At 40.1% G+C, this 20,222-nt stretch overlaps 3 protein-coding genes and 1 pseudogene across 6 annotated transcripts; 2 read left to right on the top strand and 2 right to left on the bottom strand.

Annotated features, from left to right (window-relative positions):
* The first annotated feature begins 1,137 nt into the window (after window positions 1–1,137).
* LOC149024966 (FACT complex subunit SPT16-like) lies at window positions 1,138–5,160 on the top strand. Of its 4 annotated transcripts, none has more exons than XM_089145154.1 (2): window positions 1,138–1,299; window positions 1,553–5,160. In XM_089145154.1, the coding sequence occupies exon 2, from the start codon at window positions 1,579–1,581 to the stop codon at window positions 4,765–4,767; it is 3,189 nt and encodes a 1,062-aa protein (XP_089001280.1). In that variant the 5' UTR covers window positions 1,138–1,299; window positions 1,553–1,578; the 3' UTR covers window positions 4,768–5,160. The 4 variants fall into 4 exon arrangements, with proteins under 4 accessions (XP_089001280.1, XP_089001282.1, XP_089001281.1 ...); XM_089145156.1 differs by having other exon boundaries at window positions 1,568–5,160; XM_089145155.1 differs by having other exon boundaries at window positions 1,138–1,294; window positions 1,568–5,160.
* Window positions 5,161–6,000: 840 nt separating this feature from the next.
* Window positions 6,001–8,842, top strand: LOC149024967 (peroxisomal nicotinamide adenine dinucleotide carrier pseudogene; annotated as a pseudogene).
* Window positions 8,843–10,233: 1,391 nt separating this feature from the next.
* LOC149024968 (kunitz trypsin inhibitor 5-like) lies at window positions 10,234–10,950 on the bottom strand. The gene has a single exon (XM_089143040.1). The coding sequence runs from the start codon at window positions 10,940–10,942 to the stop codon at window positions 10,322–10,324; it is 621 nt and encodes a 206-aa protein (XP_088999166.1). The 5' UTR covers window positions 10,943–10,950; the 3' UTR covers window positions 10,234–10,321.
* Window positions 10,951–15,570: 4,620 nt separating this feature from the next.
* Window positions 15,571–19,534, bottom strand: LOC149024969 (uncharacterized). Its single transcript, XM_089143042.1, has 2 exons — window positions 19,286–19,534; window positions 15,571–16,435 (listed from the first exon to the last, which is right to left on the bottom strand). Exons 1-2 carry the CDS (start codon window positions 19,476–19,478, stop codon window positions 15,762–15,764), a joined length of 867 nt encoding a protein of 288 aa, XP_088999168.1. The 5' UTR covers window positions 19,479–19,534; the 3' UTR covers window positions 15,571–15,761.
* Between the last annotated feature and the right edge of the window lie 688 nt (window positions 19,535–20,222).

Below are 20,222 nucleotides of genomic sequence, written 5' to 3' on the forward strand. Positions count from 1 at the left end.
ATACCTTCTTCGGGGGGGGGGGGGGGGCCAAAAAAAAAACAAAAAAAAAAAAAAAAAAAAATTTTTTTTTCCCCCCCCCCCCCCCCCCCCCCCCCCCCTCCCCGAGCTAATTCATCTTGAGGAACGATTTGGCTGCCATGATATGTGAAGCAAGAGTTTTTATATTAAGGATCATTTCAGTGGAATCCATTGATTCAACTTTACACAATTAAATCCAAATAATTCATAATTCTACACAATTCTTTGATTAAGATACAAAACACTTAACAAAGGTAATCAAACAATTACTAAAAATCAGACTCATAATATTTGATGAAACACACTTTACAGAATCCCAAATAATCTCCTGAAACTTTTCTGGTTAATAATAACATAGAATCAACTTTGAATCTTAGCAAGTCGATTGAGCCAAATAAATCTTCATATATATATGATAAGTAAAAATTATGTTGACAATCCGACTAGGTTGAACCATGGTCGATCAGTCTATTCTTGGTAGGATCCTGAACAAAAGTTAGCTCCAAAGTTTATTGAGCACTAAGGAATTTAACAATTATGGTAGGAATCGTGATTTCCGCTAGATTTGAGATAGGCAATCGTGCCTATAAATGAATGTGCAATAACACAGATTTAGGGAATTAAACTATATAATCAAACAACCATAAATAAGACTTATCAATTGATTCTACCGTCAAGAATTGAAGGTAAACCCTATATAAATTAATGATCAATGTAAAGAAAAGGTAATTCAATTAAGTTCTACAACTATTCTGAGCTCTTCAGTCATCAAAGATGACTTCTTAACGGACAAATCAGGACTTATCTGACACTTGTTTTGCAGGCTTCCAGTGGTCGAACAATTCCCAAACCCATCAATATATGAATATACCAACATTGCATATTAATTCCTTAATTTGTCAAGAGCATTTCAACGGGCATTGATTAACCAATGGTGGACTCCCTCATCGACTTTTCAGATTCTAAGAGCGGGAAATTTTATCTTTTTTCTTCTTAACGCGGGAAGAGCAGACAAGCGATTCCACGCGTATGAAACTGGTTGGAAGATGATAGGTTGCGGGTCCCAAACAAATTTTCCCGCAAACTCGTTTTTACGAATACGCACCCATTCACTCTCACTCGGACTCGGACGGAGGCTTTATTGGGTTGGAGTTGGACCAAAGATGGGTGCGTTTTTATAGGGTTTTTCGCTTCGGAGGGAAAGCCGAGCTGCCGAGAGCCGGAGTTCTCTCAGAAGCCAGAAATCACAGGTTGGAACTCCTCCGGTAGCACTGAGGTGAGGTATCTCTCTGCCTCCCTCCTCTGATTTAGTCTGCAACTTTTTATCTTACTTAAATCTTCTCAATAGGTTTCTGATTTATGAATTATCTGAACTAGTTTTTTTCTTTTTTTTTTTCATTGAAACCCTAATATGAATATGTGCTCTTGTTAATCTCAGTCTTTGTGTTTCTGGAAGATTCGCTCGGAATTTTTTTTAATCTGAAATAGATCTTTTGAGTGTGTAATTTAAGTATTTTTGGGTTCATGGCTGTAGACTCTGTGTTTCTAGGTTGATTAGAGATGGCAGATCAGCGGAACGGAAATGGCAAGGTTTCTGCCGCAGCCGCATACACCATCAATGTTGAGAACTTCAGCAAACGGCTGAAATTTTTTTATTCTCATTGGAAGGAACATAGAACTAGTTTATGGGATTCATCTGATACTGTTGCAATAGCAACTCCTCCTGCTTCCGAGGATCTTAGGTACCTTAAATCCTCGGCGCTCAACATTTGGTTACTTGGTTATGAGTTCCCTGAGACCATTATGGTCTTCATGAAGAAGCAGATCCATTTTTTGTGTAGTCAGAAGAAGGCCTCCCTGCTTGATGTTCTCAAGAAACCTGCTAAGGAAGCTGTGGGCGCTGAAGTTGTGATGCATGTTAAAGGGAGAAATGATGATGGAGTTGCTCAGATAGAGGAGATATTTCGGGCTGTCCGTGCTCAGTCCAAATCCGATGGCACTGAATCCCCAGTTGTTGGATACATTGCCAAGGAGGCTCCCGAAGGTAATCTGTTGGAGACATGGAGTGACAAACTGAAGAACTCCAGTTTCCAGCTTAGTGATGTGACCAATGGTTTCTCCGACTTCCTTGCTGTCAAGGACGCTGCTGAGATCACAAATGTGAAGAAAGCAGCTTTCTTGACTGCTTCGGTGATGAAGCATTTTGTGGTCCCAAAGCTTGAGAAGGTCATTGATGAAGAGAATAAGATTTCACATTCTTCATTAATGGATGAAACTGAGAAGGCAATTCTGGAACCTGCAAAGGTTAAGGTGAAACTCAAGGCGGAGAATGTTGATATCTGTTACCCTCCCATATTTCAGAGTGGGGGAGAATATGATCTCAGACCTAGTGCTTCAAGTAATGATGAGAATCTGTACTATGACTCAACAAGTGTAATCATATGTGCCATTGGATCTCGTTATAACAGTTACTGCTCTAATCTTGCCAGGACTATTCTGATAGATGCAAATGCAGCACAGAGCAAGGCTTATGAAGTTCTTCTCAAGGCTCAGGAAGCAGCAATCAGTGCATTAAAGCCAGGGAACAAGGTCAGTGCAGCCTACCAAGCAGCTCTAGCAGTTTTTGAGAAGGAAGCTCCTGAGTTGGTTCCAAATTTGACGAAATCTGCTGGTACTGGTATTGGCCTTGAGTTCCGGGAATCAGGTTTGAGTCTGAATGCAAAGAATGATAGAGTATTGAAGGCAGGAATGGTTTTCAATGTTTGTCTTGGGTTGCAGAACTTGCAAGCACAGACCAAGAACCCAAAGACAGAAAAATTTTCACTATTGCTGGCTGACACTGTTATTATCAATGAGAAGCAACCAGAAGTTGTGACTTCTATCAGCTCAAAAGCTGTCAAGGATGTTGCATATTCTTTCAATGAAGATGAGGAGGAGGAAGAAGAAACACCAAAGGTAAAATCTGAAGCTAAGGGCAATGAGCCTTTGTTGTCAAAGGCAACTCTCAGATCAGATAACCAGGAGATGACGAAAGAGGAACTAAGGAGGCAGCACCAGGCAGAGCTTGCCCGCCAGAAAAATGAAGAGACTGCTAGGAGGTTGGCAGGGGGTGGAACTGAAAAAGGTGATGCTCGTGGTGGAGCAAGGGCTCTTGGTGATCTTCTTGTTTATAAGAATGTCAATGACATTCCCTCTACTAGGGAATTGATGATTCAGGTTGACCAGAAGAATGAGGCAGTACTTTTGCCAATTTATGGAAGCATGGTTCCTTTCCATATTGCAACCATCAAAAGTGTGAACAGCCAGCAAGATAGTAATAGGTCTTGGTATGTCCGTATAATCTTCAATGTACCAGGGACCCCATTCAATCCCCATGATACAAACTCTATGAAGTTCCAAGGGTCTATCTATTTGAGGGAGGTCTCATTCCGTTCCAAGGACGCCAGGCATATCAGTGAAGTGGTACAGCATATCAAGACTCTCCGACGGCAGGTTGCATCAAGGGAATCAGAGAGAGCTGAGAGGGCTACTTTGGTTACTCAGGAGAAGCTGCAGTTAGCAGGGGGAAGATTCAAACCAATAAGGTTGACAGACCTGTGGATACGTCCTTCTTTTGGAGGCCGGGGAAGGAAGCTCCCTGGTTCTCTAGAAGCTCATGTAAATGGGTTCCGTTATTCCACATCACGACCGGACGAGCGGGTTGACATTATGTATGTAAACGTCAAGCATGCATTCCTCCAGCCTGCTGAGAAAGAGATGATCACTTTACTGCACTTCCACCTGCACAACCATATTATGGTTGGGAACAAGAAGACCAAGGATGTCCAGTTCTATGTTGAGGTCATGGATGTTGTCCAGACTCTGGGTGGAGGGAAGAGATCTGCAAATGACCCAGATGAGATTGAGGAGGAGCAGCGGGAACGGGATCGAAAGAACAGGATCAACATGGATTTCCAGAACTTTGTCAACAAGGTGAACGACCTTTGGGGACAACCCCAGCTTAAGGGGCTTGACCTTGAGTTTGACCAGCCACTTAGGGAACTTGGCTTCCATGGGGTTCCCCACAAGGCAGCTGCTTTTATCATTCCTACCACAAGCTGCCTGGTTGAGTTGATAGAGACACCTTTCTTGGTGGTCACTTTGGGTGAAATTGAGATTGTGAACCTAGAGAGAGTTGGGCTTGGACAAAAAAACTTTGACATGACTATTGTATTCAAGGACTTCAAGCGGGATGTGCTTCGGATTGACTCAATTCCATCTTCATCACTTGACAGCATCAAGGAGTGGCTTGACACAACAGACCTCAAGTACTATGAGAGCAGACTGAATTTGAATTGGCGGCCTATATTGAAGACAATCACTGATGACCCAGAGAAGTTCATAGAGGATGGGGGGTGGGAGTTTCTCAACATGGAAGCAAGTGACTCAGACTCAGATAACACAGAGGACACTGACCAGGGCTATGAGCCATCTGATGTGCAGTCTGAGTCAGTTTCTGAGGACGATGATGATGATAGCGAATCACTTGTGGAGTCAGAGGATGATGAGGAGGATGATGAGGAGGAAGCCTCAGAGGAAGAGGAGGGGAAGACATGGGAGGAGTTGGAGAGGGAAGCAAGCAATGCTGACAGGGAGAAAGGAGATGAGTCTGATAGTGAGGAGGAGAGGAAAAGGAGGAAGATGAAAGCTTTTGGTAAGGGTCGGGTCCCTGATAGAGGCGCCCCTCCCAAGAGGGCTAAGTTAAGGTAGAGTATGATGGAGCTTCAATTATTTTGAGTTAATTTTTTTGGAGGAAATTGTAAAATTGTAGCAGCAGCGGTGAAATTGGTGGCAAAAATTGCTGTGGTGCTATTGGGTGGTACCCGTAGTTCTTAATTGTGATGAATCTCCTTGTTAAAGACCTAATGGTCCTCTACTCTTGTTTCTTTGTTTTGGCTGTTTAAAGAAACAACAAATGGACTGCTCTATTTTTTATGACCATTTATGATTTGGTTGTAAAACCGCATCATTTTTCCCCAATGTGAATGGAGATATCTGCAAAATTACCTAGGCAGCCCTTGTATGCTACTGAACTTTGCATGCGGAATTTATTTTCTGCAGCTCTAAACCTCAAGTCTACTGTAAACCTTTAAAGCACAATGTCAATTTGAAGGCCTAAAAGTTATAGATCATGCAATCGTGAATGTGGACTCAAGCCAGTGAACAACCAGGTTGTCAAAAATGGGAGCAATCGTCCAAATTTCTGAATGCTCAGACTAGCTCAACTGAGTTGCATATAGTCTTTCGTTGGTCAAATTAAGGTTTCTGATGGATGGGCATGGTGGAGAGAGAGAGGCATGTCCATTTACTGATGTATCATCAACATGGTTCCTAGGATATCACATGGACGAGGTATAGCGCATGATGGTTGAGATCATTTTACAGAGGACAATGAGTGATCTATGGCGAATTGAAGAGATCCTTTTTCAGATGAGATAAAAGGAATAATAATGCAGGACGGAGTAGTGAACTTGACTTGTATATTGCAACGAAAGGAAAAAATAATGACGCGTATATCAGTTTAAAATTCAAAAGAGATTTCTTGAATTGTATTCCAGCAACGTAGAGTTGTTAGTGATAAACTTTCCCCACTTGAACCAAAGTGTTAATTATGTGCCCCTCATTGTTGCACCATCCCTTCTCACTTAAAATCTTCTACTCAACAACATGATATGATCATTTCATTCCTGTTCCCATGTTTATTCATCTTGTATGCCAGGTCAACCAGTGAGTGACAGTCACAATTAAACAAGAAAGGAAGCTTGCAGACCATCAAAATTATATATTCCTGAGTAAATTCTATGCTTGCATAAAAAAAATTTCCCAACCAATCAGGCAAGGTGAAAATTCCAAATCAAGAAACCATAAAAGACTCCATCATTTTCTAGATAGAAAGAATTTCATGCCCCACAACCCAAACCCCATTCCATTCCGGAAAATTTTGGATTGATTTCAGCCTCCAGACAAGAAGACCTATATGATCAATGCCGAGTTTAAAATCGTTGAGTTAGATGGTTTGGAGGTAAACTTATTACTTTATTAGTGTCAGCGACCCAGAATACCATTTGTCGTGTCCCATATGTGGATGTGGTTTGAGTGTTGGATTGTGGACTCCGTAGCACCAACGAGTGGAAGAGAAAAGATCTTTGCAGTCGAACAGAGGAGAGGAGAGAAAGCATGTCGAATGCCGTCGTCAATGGACTTGCCGGTGCTGGTGGAGGCATAATCGCTCAGATCATCACTTACCCACTCCAAACTGTGAACACTCGCCAGCAAACTGACAGGGTTGCCAAGAAAGGTCTCCTCTCCTCTAACTCTAATTCTAATTCTAGCACAGATTCGTTGTCTTCTCAATCCCCTCCTTCCTCTCATGCCGGTGGCACTCTCGTGCAAATTCTCAAGGTTATAAGAACCGAAGGTTTGGGTGGATTGTACAGTGGACTGAAACCCTCTCTGGTTGGTACTGCTGCTTCTCAGGGCATCTATTATTATTTCTATCAAATCTTCAAGAACAAGGCTGAAGCCCTTGCTATTGCCCGGAAAAAGAAAGGACTTGGTGATGGCACTGTCGGTATGTTCTCTTGGCTTCTTGTAGCAGCAGTTGCTGGATCATTGAATGTATTGTTTACAAATCCGATATGGGTTCTTGTGACTCGTATGCAAACGCATACTCAAGCAGAGATGAAGATTATGGAGGCTAAAAGGGAGGCTATTCTGAAGGAAGCTGCTGCAAATCCAACCGGTTCGAAAAATGTTTCTACTGTGCAAGACAAGTTAAGCAAACTAGATTCAATCAAACCTAGTCCATATGGGACTGCACAGGCAATGGGAGAGGTGTATTCTGAAGCAGGGATTAAAGGGTTCTGGAAAGGTTTAATACCTACACTTGTCATGGTATGTAATCCATCTATCCAATTCATGATTTATGAGAGTTTGTTAAAGCATCTGAGGGCAAAACGTGCTGCATCAAAGGAAGGTTCAAAAGGGATCTCTGCTTTAGAGGTGTTCTTGGCTGGGGCTTTGGCTAAACTGGGAGCAACTGTGGTGACCTATCCATTGTTGGTTGTGAAGTCAAGACTCCAAGCAAAGCAAGAGATTGGTGGAGGCAACGTTTCATTACAGTATACTGGCACATTGGATGCAATAATTAAGATGATCCGTTATGAAGGATTGCCTAGCTTTTATAAAGGAATGAGCACAAAGATAGTGCAGAGTGTTTTTGCTGCTTCAGTCCTCTTCATGATCAAGGAGGAACTAGTAAAAGCGTTTACTATTCTAGTAAACAAGACCTCAAAAGTCATTCCTAAATCCCAATAGGGTTGTATAGAGATACTTGTAATAGCTGTAGCATTTGCTCTCAGCTCATATCTGCAGTCAACTCTGATATGAGTAAGCTTCTCCTGTGCCGAAACTGGGTGATATGCATAATCCAGAAAGGGTGGGGAAGACTGAGGATCTTGAGCTCTGCTTTCATTCTTGTTGGATGCGCGCTTCTAACCCAGTGTATATGCTTGTTTGTGAAGTTAGAGAGAACTTAGGCTTGCCTTTACACTCAAATGGTTGTTACAGTTTCTTTTAGAAGTTACAATCCAATTCATTGGGGAGCCAGTGCATATAAAATGGAGAACTTTAAGGATCAATTCCAGTGTATTTATTCAGTCTTCCACTCACAATGAGGAATTTGTTGATGAGAAGTGAGAACCCATCTCCTCCTTTGATGTGCAAATGAAACATTATTGGACTCCTTTTCTCACAATATAGACTTAAAAGTGAAAATTCTATACAATAACCGACCAACTGTTCAGGAAATCCTCAAATAGTAAATTTAATTAAATATCTGGTCAGTAGAAAAGGGTGGTCAACACCTTCCTTGTGACTTATTTATATCTAACTCACACTCTTGGTATCACTGGGAGCATCACCTGGTGCGGTCCCAACCTTCCACCAACATAAACCTTGCTCCTGTGAGGCTTTAAAGCCATGGACATCGGAAACTGGTGCAGTTCAGGCCGTAGAAATGTCCATCTGGGCCAGAGATATATCCAAAGCGAATACAATGAATTCATGTCGACCAACAGATCAAGCATCCCAAGGTGGAGATTGGTGTGGAGGAGAATAAAGAAGGAGAAGAAGAAGATGTTTGATTCATCGCCGGCTCTGGTGAAGGTCCCCTATGATCCATACACTTATTCACAAAATTTTGATCAAGGACTGGCATCGGCTGACCCGGATAACCTGTCTCGCTCCTTCTCGGTTCGGTTTGCAGTTCCGTCGAAGATCCCCGAAGAATGAAGAAGTTAGCTAGCTAGTTGCAGGTTCTTTCTATGTTCATATTCAGCTGTTGATCTGAAATAATGAAAATTAAGCCTTTCAGTTGTTCTGTTTGATAATGCTTCTCAAACTTATTTCCTTAGAACAAAGCGAAATTAAATACTTTATCTATTGTTCCAGAAATCGATGGTGAAATCTTTGCTTCTAAAGTAGTTTTTAACATTCTTGTGCTTTTAACCAGCAACTCCTCCTTTTTATCTCTTCCGACTATTTTTTTCATGTTCTTGGCTCTGCAACTATCCTTCAATAACCCAGATGAAACTACTCTTGGTAGGAGGGTAGTTTTCAAGTAAATTGAAACGTTGGATTATCAGTCCGGCGAAGTTTTAACTTGCCAAGGGATAAGCTTCACTGTTTTCCATCAAATAATCAATATTATTGCTAATGGTTGTCTTGATCAAATCAATTCCAACTTGGTAGCTTGTACCTAACTGAACTTAAAAAGCACAAAATGCTAAGGGAGGCTTAATTTTTTCCCTAAATACTAATTCCTTTTTGACTTCGGCCACAAGCAAGATAAAGGCTTTAAGAATATCAGTAAAAGGGTTGGTCTCAATGTCTCATCTCTCAATTCTCATGGTCTGTTATCTCAACTTTTTTAATTGAAGTGGGAGACAAAGAAATTAATAGGAGCAAAGGGTATCTAGCTAAGTTTTTATTCTTGAAATTTGTTTACATATGGATCTCAGGGAAATCAAAGCTGGTTCCTTCTTATTACAAAAAGACGTTCATTTCATAGAGATATCAAACAACTATATGGGAGCTAGCTAGGCCCTATAGACAGAAGACAGTGCAGCACATGTAGTCATAATATTCACCTAACTATGTGATTGTTGGCCCACCAATGGGGGACCATTAATTTAATGTGGAATCAGAATCATAAATGATTTGAGAATTCTAACCGTCTGTTCGAACAACCAGTGTGTGGATGGTTTGAATACCGAAAGATTCCAATGACAATCCTCTCATCTTGAAAGTTTTCTAGTATAGGGAACCCTGTAGTATTGAGACCAAAAAGATTCGGCTTCACCTTAAAGAAAACAAAATATCAGTTGCAGAGAGATCCAAGGTTTAATTGATAACAATATTATAGAAACTACTTTGGTAGAACTAGAGGCTCATAGGCCCAGGGGATGGGGAGAGAGAAAAATTGTGAAGGGATTGGGGTTCGAATTCAAGACATTCTTTGACTTACTGCGTTCTTATGCATAAAAGATTGCCACCACTATCAAAACACATCCAAAATTGGTATGATAAAGCAACTTGATAATTTGGCATAGCTAGGGCTACAAGAAATTTGAATCGGGCTGGGCGCAGAAGAGGAAGGACAGGGATGGACCAAGATTGGCCTGAGACCTCAATCTTGGCCCAACCCGGCCTTGACTTAAGGTAAGAAATTTCCAATCTCCATCTTTAGTCATGGCCAGTAGTATCTCAACCCAAGCCCCATTTGGGATGAAAGCATGTCGAGGCTGGCTGAGGCCAGGCTAAACTTGCACCTCTATCTTAGCTATAATAAGGGTTCTTTATTTTGATCGTTTACTAACTTAGATGAAAGGACCACAAAAAAGTAAATAGAACCCATAAAACAGACATAAAAGCATTCATGCAAGGCCAATTCCTCAACCATGGTTTGCATCCTGCCAAGAAAAGAAAAATCCTAGCTACTTGCTGGCTTACGAGAAAGAAAAGATGATGAGATATCCTTCTTAACCCATTCTCATGGCATGCACTCAATAGAAACAAACACTTCTATAGTTTTATTATGAAATTTAATAAACTTTACATATAGTACTCATACAGAAAATGATAATATTTGTTAACAACAGAAGAACCACGGTAGGCCCATATTTGGTCCTTTTATTACAACTTATCTATATGTGTATATGATCATATGATCTTATCAGAAGTGCCCATGTAGTACCACCCTTCTTCAGACCTTCTGAAACTTAACCTTGAAGGCATCATCATCCACACCTGCCAAACGTCTGTAACCATTGTTGTTTACGAGAATGCCGAGATTCTGGCAATTAGGTCTGCAATAATCACAAACACCAGGACAGAAGCTAAGCCCATAAGCATCATCATATGGCTCAATCCTAAACCAGTTTGCCAGAGTTTCTCTTCCTGGATTCCCTTCAACACCACCTGTCATGACAAATCTTTGGTCGCTCGACTCATCATCATTGTTATCCTGGATCAGCTGCCACACAGTTGATTGTATACAAGTTGTCGCGGCAGAAAACTTGATATTGAGGTCGACATACGCTTCAATGATCACTTCATTGGTGTCTACCGGAGTAAATGTCACCGGATACCCAGTAGATGTGTTAAGCTGATCTTGAACAACAGCTAAAGGGCATTTGGTTGAATTACCCAGGTTAGAGAGAGTCAGGCCACCACCTTCACCACTTGTCGCAGGCAAGATGTAGTATTCAACATCAGATCGGAGTTCATCACCGGCAGTGTCACGTATGGTTTGGCCTACCGCCGGCAACTGTTTGATGATGGAAGTTAGAAGAAGAAGGTGAAATAGAAGCAGAAGAGTCTTCATTGTTCTTGTTCTCGTATGAAGTTAATCGTGAAGATGCATGGAGAAAGGCCTCATATATATAGCAATGCATGAGCTCTTTCTTTGGATCCAGACTAGTCAGGTTTATGCCGCCTTACCACTGTTTTTGACGATAACGGTAGAGGTTTTTGAATTTTAAAACGTTTGACTCTGACCTTTCTTTAACCCATCTCCCACGTGTGTTTTATTGTATCTTACACCGTCCATGCGTGTTAGATTCACTTTTGAGTGGAGGCATATATACCTCATGGACGGTGTGAGATCTAGAAATGAGGGTTACCCTCGTGGGAAAATGAAGCTGATTCAATAAATTTTTATATCGTCGTCAAACTTTTTAATATTCAAAACCCAGAAGTCATGATCAAGGAATTATATCTTTATCGTGTCATTTATAGATGTCGTGCCAAACCATACTATTGAATGTGATGTCAAGAATTACATGAGCAAATCCCCATGAAAAAATAAATTGTTCATGGGCGGAATCCTAGCCAAAGTTGTGAAACAAGACCAAATTCTATTTTTGCATTTGTTCTCATTGACTCAATATTGGTGCTAGGACTACATTACTAAACAAAGATTTCTTACTCTTTTAAGTATACAATTAAGGTAAGCCTAATCAAAATTTCTTACTGTTCCTCATTGCGTGATGCGTAGTTGTACTTCAAACCAGCTTTGGGTGTAAATAGGCAGAAGAGAACAGCTTCAGGAAGTCAATAGTTTCTGTGTATTAACTTAATTTCAATGGCCAGATTTAGAAAGACTTATCCTTACATTGATTTATCGATCTTTTAAGAAGTATAACGTTGGTGAAACTCTACATTATTCAACAAAATCAGTTCTGGGTCACTCTTGATGACAAGATTGCAACATTTGTTAGGGATAAGGATAATTATGCTGATGTTGTTCAGATAGCTCATCCTGATCATGTTCTTGTAGGAGAGTTATCGTGGTTGGAGATGAAGAAGAAAGTTCACTCACTGGTACACGTCTAAATAAACTGGCTTGAATCAGGATTTGGGATAGTTGACTTGCTTTATGGCTCTAGTTGGAATTCAAGCCACCAAACCAAATTGCGAATCAGCTTTGCAGAAGGAAGAGTAATGCAGCAGCCATTGAACCTCATCACAACAGACAAGTCCGAAGAAGACAAGTGAGGTTAGTGGGCCCCAAGGTAGTGGTTCATATGCTGTGCAAACTGGGTATAATGCACATGATTATGCAACTGCTGCTCAATCTGGCTACCAGCATTCACATCCACAGTAGCTCTGAACTGCAGGACAAATTTTTAATGCATCAATCGTTCTTCTGTTAGCATATTTTGGCTGCCTGGGGCTTCTGTAATCTGTATAGAGGTAGCTAGGCAGAATGCCTTTTCTGTAAAGGCTTGTATAAACTTGTTCACTCTGGAGACACTGAAAAAAAATTTCACATGAGAATGTTCAAGACTTCCGGAGTGCTGCTTCAAAGTGGATATCTTTGCTGTGCCCTTTTGGTTGGTATACTTTGTGATTTTTATCTACTCCTGTGCTGACATGCTCCTCTGCTTGGTCCAGTGTACTGTTGGATATTCGACACATGTTTTATTCTTGTTATGGTCATTACGGTTCAAGCCACTGAACCAGAGCAAACCATTCGAATCAAACCAATGGCTCAAATCTAGTCCAAGATGGTTCACCTGAAGTTTCTCAGATTAGGCCCTTCTAGGAAGAGATGTTTGTTGAGAAACTGAGAAGTGGGCATTATGGTGATGCCTAGTTGTCATCGTGTGACTTCATTGCAAAAGTAGAGCTAATAAGAGATTCGGCGTATCTTTATCAAGACTTCAATCACATTATTAATTTCAGCATTAAATGCACTGGGAATCATTAAATGCTTATTGCTGGTGGGAAGCTTTTCATTCGTCCGAAGCTAGCATTGAGTACCGTGTCTTCACGTTTTGTCTCCCTAATTGGGGATTGATGTCACATCAAGATCAAACTTGATGTTCATTTGATTCTACAATGCGATTTGTAGCTGTCCATCAAATCATGTTGTTGGCTTGCTGAGCAAGCCTCTCCAAGAAGCCATCTCCACCCTTTATTCAAACAAATTAATGGTGATCGAAGGGTGGTAAAGCATCCAAACCCACTTAAGGTATAAACTAGCCGTATAGATAACATCACTGCACATGAGCAATGGTAAGACTTGAAGACTCCAGCCATTACTCTCCGCATTTACTCCTAAAAAACATTCTCTTCTTCATCTCTTTGAGCATTTATTCCTCAAGGGGGAGATTTAGGTTTTTTTTATCTGAACTGATTTAATCATTGGAGGTGGCTTTCCGTCCCTAGAGGCGGCCCACTCTCACCATTGTTTTAGCTTCAGGAATCAGATCCGGACCAAGAACAAACCAAGGAACTCCAAGCATATTTTTACAACAACAATTCTTATCCTAGGCCCAGCATTCTTCCAACCATAATCATAATCTCTCTTGCCTCTAACTTATCCCATCTCCTCTTATGGTTTTGTCTCCTCCACCTTCTTCCTTTCAACTCCGGCAATCTCATCATCACCACCCGCATAACCAAGGAAGCAACAAATACCTATGTTGTGGTCTTCCTCCTCTTCTTGCATTTTGGATTGAGCAAACAAGGACTGAAGAACAAAGGAGAGTATTTGGTTTAGAAATCATGGACGGGAAAAGTGAAAAGCTAAGGGGGATAAACTGGCTTTGGAATTATCAAAATATTTGGTAGACAAATACCACATTGATGAAGCCAAGGGGGATAAATCTGGCTTTGGAGTTACCAAAATTTTTGGTGGGGTTCAAATTTTTTCTTTCCTCTAATCAGTTTGCTTCTCTTGGTGGACAAAGCCATCCTTCGGATCAATGTCCCATTGAAACAAGAAATGGCAAAATTCTCGATTAACCCATTTTCTAACCTCGATTACATTATTTTTAAAAAAAATGATAATAATACAAAATTTCTTCCATCTCATTTGGTTTCCTTAATCTTTCCACCCTACCTACTTTCAATCAATTTGGGTTCTCAGTTCTAATGCTCTATTGAACTTTTAGACCCTAGTTCCCATAAGCTCTAATAACCGTGGAAGAAGAAATTTTCAGAAATAAAATAAGATTACAACAAGTCTTATTAGAGATGGGATCTTGGAAGAAGGGTAACAGGAAGGGTTCTCAAAACAATGAAGCTGGTGCTACCGGACCCGAAGATGGTGAAGGAGACGAGAGGAGAGTGGAGTGAGGAGAGAGAATAGGTTAAAGGGACCAAACCACGGTTAAGGGTTAGAAGAATGCCGATCATTGGATTGAAATAAGCCAGGTGTCGAAAATCTAACGATTAACTAGACCAAACAAGAGCTTGTTAGTACAAGAGTGGATAAAAATCCTATGCTTTGCAAGGGTACTGTAGTTTTAAGGATTTGATTCATCAAACTAGGTTGCCTGGTGAATATCTAACATTGCCATCCTGATTTTATCACTTCTTCCATAACTAACCAAGTCTAACTTACCAGTTTCTCATTGTAGCAATGCCAAAAAAAAAAAAAAATAATATGTAGATTGAATCATCAGTCCCACTCCCCTTGGCCTCAACAGCTGACAGATTTATTTGGAAGGACATCTACTAGCCTTTTTATTATAAGGTCAGCTTTCGAGCAGCCATTTGGCCTAAGTCTCACTTGTACTAGATAAAGATTAATGTTGATAGCATTGCTTTCTCCGATTTACACGTTTCTGAAATTGGTAGACCTGCTCACAATCATAAAGGTCATATTCTATTTTCTTTTGGTCTATTTTCTATTTTCTATTTTCTCCGACTTTGGCCTCTCTCGATCAATGTCCAAATTGAGACTGATAACCTTATTCTTGTCCACCTCCTCAACCATGCTTCAGACGCTCCAGCTTACAGGTCTCCTTCTTGATTAGAGACACACAACACAAGACACCTAGCTATAACCTTGCCACATGTGAAGTTTCAACACGTCCACCGTTCTTTCGCAGCAGATACCTTGGCTACACATATGCAGCTAAATCCCAAGAGTGGTTTCTTTGCCTTCAAATCCCTCCCCTTTTTATCATTTATTTTACTCTTTGACTCTCTTTTTTGTAAATGCCTACAGCATTTTCTTCTGAATGAATAAATTTCTTTCTCACCAGAAAAAAAGGAAAGGTCTTACCGTGTCAAGCTTTCAATGATGATTAATAACAGATAAGATTCTCATGAATTCCCCGTTCTAATTCCCTGACAAGAAATTGCAGGAAAAACTTTATAATTCATGTTATTTCAATTTTTTTTTTAATGGTGGAAAGCTTAACGCCGTACTTGGCAAAGGATCTTCTTTTTCCTAATTGCCAACCCAGAATCATCATGCAACTTTAAATGGTGCAAATTTCTTAGCCTGCGGAGTTTGTCGGCTTCATCCACCTACCTGTAATGTGAAGTCTGCTTTTTCAGAGAGTTTTTCCTCTTTAGATTTCGTTCGTTAAATCTTATCTGTGGTCTGGTTCAAATGAACTTTAGATAATGCATGAAGAAACTAATTCCATATGAGAGGTAATAAAGTAAATATGAGAACAGCTAAGCAAATTCTAATTATTAAATAATGATCATATCAAATTTGCACGAGCATAGCACCATATTCATAATATTTGAAAAAAAAAATTGAGGATATAGATCATAAATCCTGCACTTGAGTGATACAGAAAGCTGTTAGACCTGATCTCCTCTCCTGGCATAGAGAATCCCAAGTTCCTTCCTTCTTTGGGGATAGAGCTCAAGATGTTAACTCTACATAGCCAACGTTATACCATGGAAAGACCACAGATGACAATAACCAAATAAACGCTGCAATCCAAAAATGCAGCACCAATCACCTTGTGCAAAATCAACCCCATCTCTAAGGCCTTACCTAGCCCCTCGGCCCAATCAAACCCATCTTCAGAAGGTTCTGGTGTTGCTTCTTCTTTAGCCATGTGAGAATGTCCTCTTTCCTCCAACAGCAGCCGTGCAAGCACAACAGTTACCCCGGTCAACAAGATGAGATAAACTGGCCAGGCTGCTATGGTGCTCCTTACAAAGCTACTGCCAAGTAAAGGAAACCTGAGATGTGATAGAACAACAATAACGGCTATGCCTATAGAACATAGAATACGGATTCTTTCAGAAGCAGAGATGAAGAAGCTAATTCGGTTGGCAGTGAAAATTCTGGAGTGAGGTCGTTGGGGTTCATTAAGTGGTTCAGCATCTACCGTCGAAGTGGACGATTTCTGATCTTTTGATGGTATAGTGGGTATTGGTGCTCTACTGCTGAAGTCTAGAGGAGCAGTTCTTAGATAATCAGTGCTTGTCTCACATTTCTTCAGATGAGATGCCATGCTGCCCATTGTGCCAGGGGCAGCACTGCTAGAAGATTCATTTCTGTTCTCATATTTTGGTAACTCAGCGCCAGAGGCATCTACTTCACCATTAAAAGTGACTGTTACACCACAAAAACAAATGAGGCCTGTGAGATATATGGCATGCAATGAGGAAGTGCACTAACAGCCAACCATAGCCATGGATGCATCTTGAATACTACATTTCAAGAATCCTCTTCAACAAAAAGAGAAACTCATAAGAATTCTGCTCTGCTGGTGTTGACATGACATCATAACTGTTGTTCATGGATTGAAGATTAGCCAGTCATTGAATCAGGGCAGACCTGATCCTTAGTTATTAATGCAGACACATATGTAAAGGTCAATTATGTTGATCGGTACGTTTTTTTAATTGACCACAGTTTAAGTGGTGAATAACCAAAGGGTTGGCTTAGTTGGCAATGACCATACCTCCTTATGAAGCCATGGGCTCAACTCTCATTGGTGATACATGTAATAGTCCCCCGTCCCATATGTAGAAAGTTCCTTTTATCCAAAAAAAGATCAAGTGATGAATGCCCAAAATCAAAAGATTTCATAACTATTTAAATGAATTACAATTGGTAGATTGGAAGAAATGAGGGTGCTAAGATAGATGAGTGGCAAAACTAGGAAGGGTTAAGTAAGGAATGAGCATATAGAGCCGTTTTGGATGTAGCTCTAATTAATGATAGCCAAGAGAAAGCCACTTGACATGGCACAACCATACTCAACAGAGCCTTTAAATGCCTTTGTACAGAGAAGTGATTCAATATACATTGAAGGAAATATAAGGGCTAAAACAGACCAAAGATAAGCTTAGAAGTGTTGAGAAAGGATATGCATGGCTTAGGTCTTGCATCTAGCATGTGCTCAAATAGAGCTGATTGGAAGGCAAGGATCCATGTGCTAACCCCATTTAGTTGGGACAATGCCTGTTATTGTTGTTGTCGTTGCTGCTGCTGCTGTTGCTGTTGCTGTTGCTGTCGTCATCGTTGTTGAAGAAACTAATTTCCACACAGATTTCAATACTAATGAGAGGAAGCAATAATTCCTAAACAATTTTGGCAAACTAACATTTCAACTGAACATATAAAGGATGCAACCTCTCATTCCAAAGTTTAAGAATTTTGAATGTGCAGATCACTGGCCACCTATCAACAGGACCAGGCTCAGGGTCTAATAAGAATTCTTTTTTAGGGTTGGTGGTTATAGGTATGATGATGCTTAATGTTCTTAGTTTTGCTGGCATTATTATTTTCAATCCTCCCCTTTGGATATTTTCAAGGAACCCTAAGAGCTGTACCAAGAAGAAAAAAGAAAACCTCAGCAATGTCATAGAAGCCTCCCTGTGTTTTACCATTCACCTGCATAACCCTCAGAGACAAAATTATTCATCGATGCACTCTTCATTCTCAAATCTTTGTCTTTATATAATGCCAGTTAACATACCTGAACAAGTCCTTGAATTCAAGTGCCTGAGAGATACACTTACAGCCCATGGGTAGAAAATGCATTTAGAGATATCTTACTTTATATGGACACCTCTAAGCTTATGTTTTGAACTGGTTCACATTCTTCCTTTGTTCTATGCTTCTTATTTCTAAATTTATATATGCGCAAATCTAAAGTCAATGGCCGTGTCAACTTTACATTATCTGTAAGTGGTTTGGCCCATCCTTTTTTGTTTATATGTTACATTTACCTTTCTGTGGTACATATGTCTGCTTTTACCAATCTTAGTAAGTAAGAACACTGGGATTGAGATAGAGAAGACAAAAAAAAGAAGAAGAAAAAATGAAAACTTAGGCTCTATTGAGTATGCCTGCCTCGATCCCAATACAGATGATTGTTGATGGATAATTAGATGCCTCCACTCATTTCAGAATAAAAGATAAATAACATCCAGTTACTCAACCTCTCATTTCCCCAGTTCCCACTTACAGCCCTCATGCCTATAACTACATCCACTAACAATTAACTACCTTAGATAATGCTGCTACATAACAGGAAATAATTGAACACCCTATATTTCCTACTCACTCACATTAAATAACTAAACCTTCCTTTGCGTACATGGGAATTAACATGCACATGAACGATCATAACACTCTGAAACATAAACTTATGCACATCTGCATGCCATCTTTACAATGAATTTCAATTTTAGGCACTCATGCTCTTGCCCCCACACAAATGATCCCTCCTGCACTGCTGCCAAGTAAATGTGTATTTAGTCCAAGGTTTGTATGTTTTTGGTATATAATTTAATGTCTCAAAATCTTCGGAATAGATTTGGCAGACAAGACCAAGGTCCATTGTAGAATTTAGATTCAGTCGATTTTTTCTTCTTTAAATTCTACATGAACTTCCATCAATACCTTATATCCTCCTCTGTTATTCCTTAATATTCAACGTTCTACCCCTAATCATTTCATTTCCCCAGCCTGAGTATCGTATGTATTCTATTTGGTCCCCACCGTGGCAATCCTTCTTTTGCTTTCATGAAGATTTCTAAAAGGAGAAAACATCCCCCAAAATCTTACTCCAAATTTGCTTGGGCACACCATTTTCTCCATCACATTTGCCCTAACACCGAATGCATAATTCCTAGCAGTTGTATCAGCTGAATTCATGTACCATAACCAAAAAGGTGTCATAAAACCGAAAGATTGCTAGAAGATTGCATCCATTTAAACCTGCTGTTTATTAAATAAATTCTTCTTACTCAGATAGATCTCTTCCTCTAACCCAACCACATATCCAACATCAAAATAATCCAAACCCAATTGAAAACTAATATTTCGTGTCCAGTTGATGTCAAAATGAATTCAATCGAAATGACAACATGAAATGCACTCGAACAGATCATAACTCTCTAGATTCTTTAAAATCTTCAAGGAAAAGAAAAAGGAGGGTAAAATGTATACCATTGCTTTGAGTTGGGCGGTGGGAATGTAGGTTCTGATAATCGAAAAATTCCGGTGATGATAGCGTGCTGGAATGATGTGGCTGTGATGGTGATGATGGCATATCTTTGGCTCGACCAGAGATGAGAGCGAGGCGATCAGATCCCCTCTCCACAATTTTTCTTCGTCGAGCATCCCTGCCACTCGTTGCCATGTCTCTCTGCGCTTCTTCCTTCACCCAAGCTCTCAGAAATTTCAAGTAATTCTTCCTTCTCTGTTTCTCTCTCTCTGTTGCTTATTTTAGCTCTCTTCCACACCCATATATAGGGTCAGTTGGTGGATACGATCATCCAGTTTCGTAATTTATGCTTCCAACTTTACCCTCTTTGCAGTATTTATTTCCTCATGCGTTAGCCAAATAAAGAGAAAAACAAGGACCGGGGCGTTATGGGGACAGGGGTAAGGTTGTCACTTCGCGATCAAAACATTAAAATTTAAAACTTCGTTTTCTTTTTCTTCCCGCAAACAGTCCATCTTTAATCACCTAATGTTGTGGCTTCACCTGAAGAATGTTAATTATTCTGATATTTCCTGTTTTGTTTTTTTTTTTATGCCAAGAGAAACGAATGTTGTGGCTCATTCCTTGGCCAAAGGAAGCCGTAACGATTGAGACATCGTTAGATTGACAAATCTCCACTGAATGGTTGAAAGAGTCTGTTCCTCAGCATATTTCTGAGTCTCTATTTGCTTAATCCAGTTTTATACAAAAAAAAAAAAAAAACAAAAAAAAAAAAAAACCCCTCTAATCACCTCAAATCCCTCAAACGCTTACATCTTAATATTGACAAGATGAAGTACTAAAAGTGATTCTCCCTCATAAATATATGATGAAAAGAAAGTAAGAGATTATAATCCTATAACCTAAAAGGTAGAACACCCCAACTCAAGGGATTGGCTT

This window comes from Hakea prostrata, chromosome 2 (genome assembly GCF_041222555.1).
Source record: "Hakea prostrata isolate BN-2017 chromosome 2, UWA_Hpros_2, whole genome shotgun sequence".
NCBI classification, from domain to species: domain Eukaryota; kingdom Viridiplantae; phylum Streptophyta; class Magnoliopsida; order Proteales; family Proteaceae; genus Hakea; species Hakea prostrata.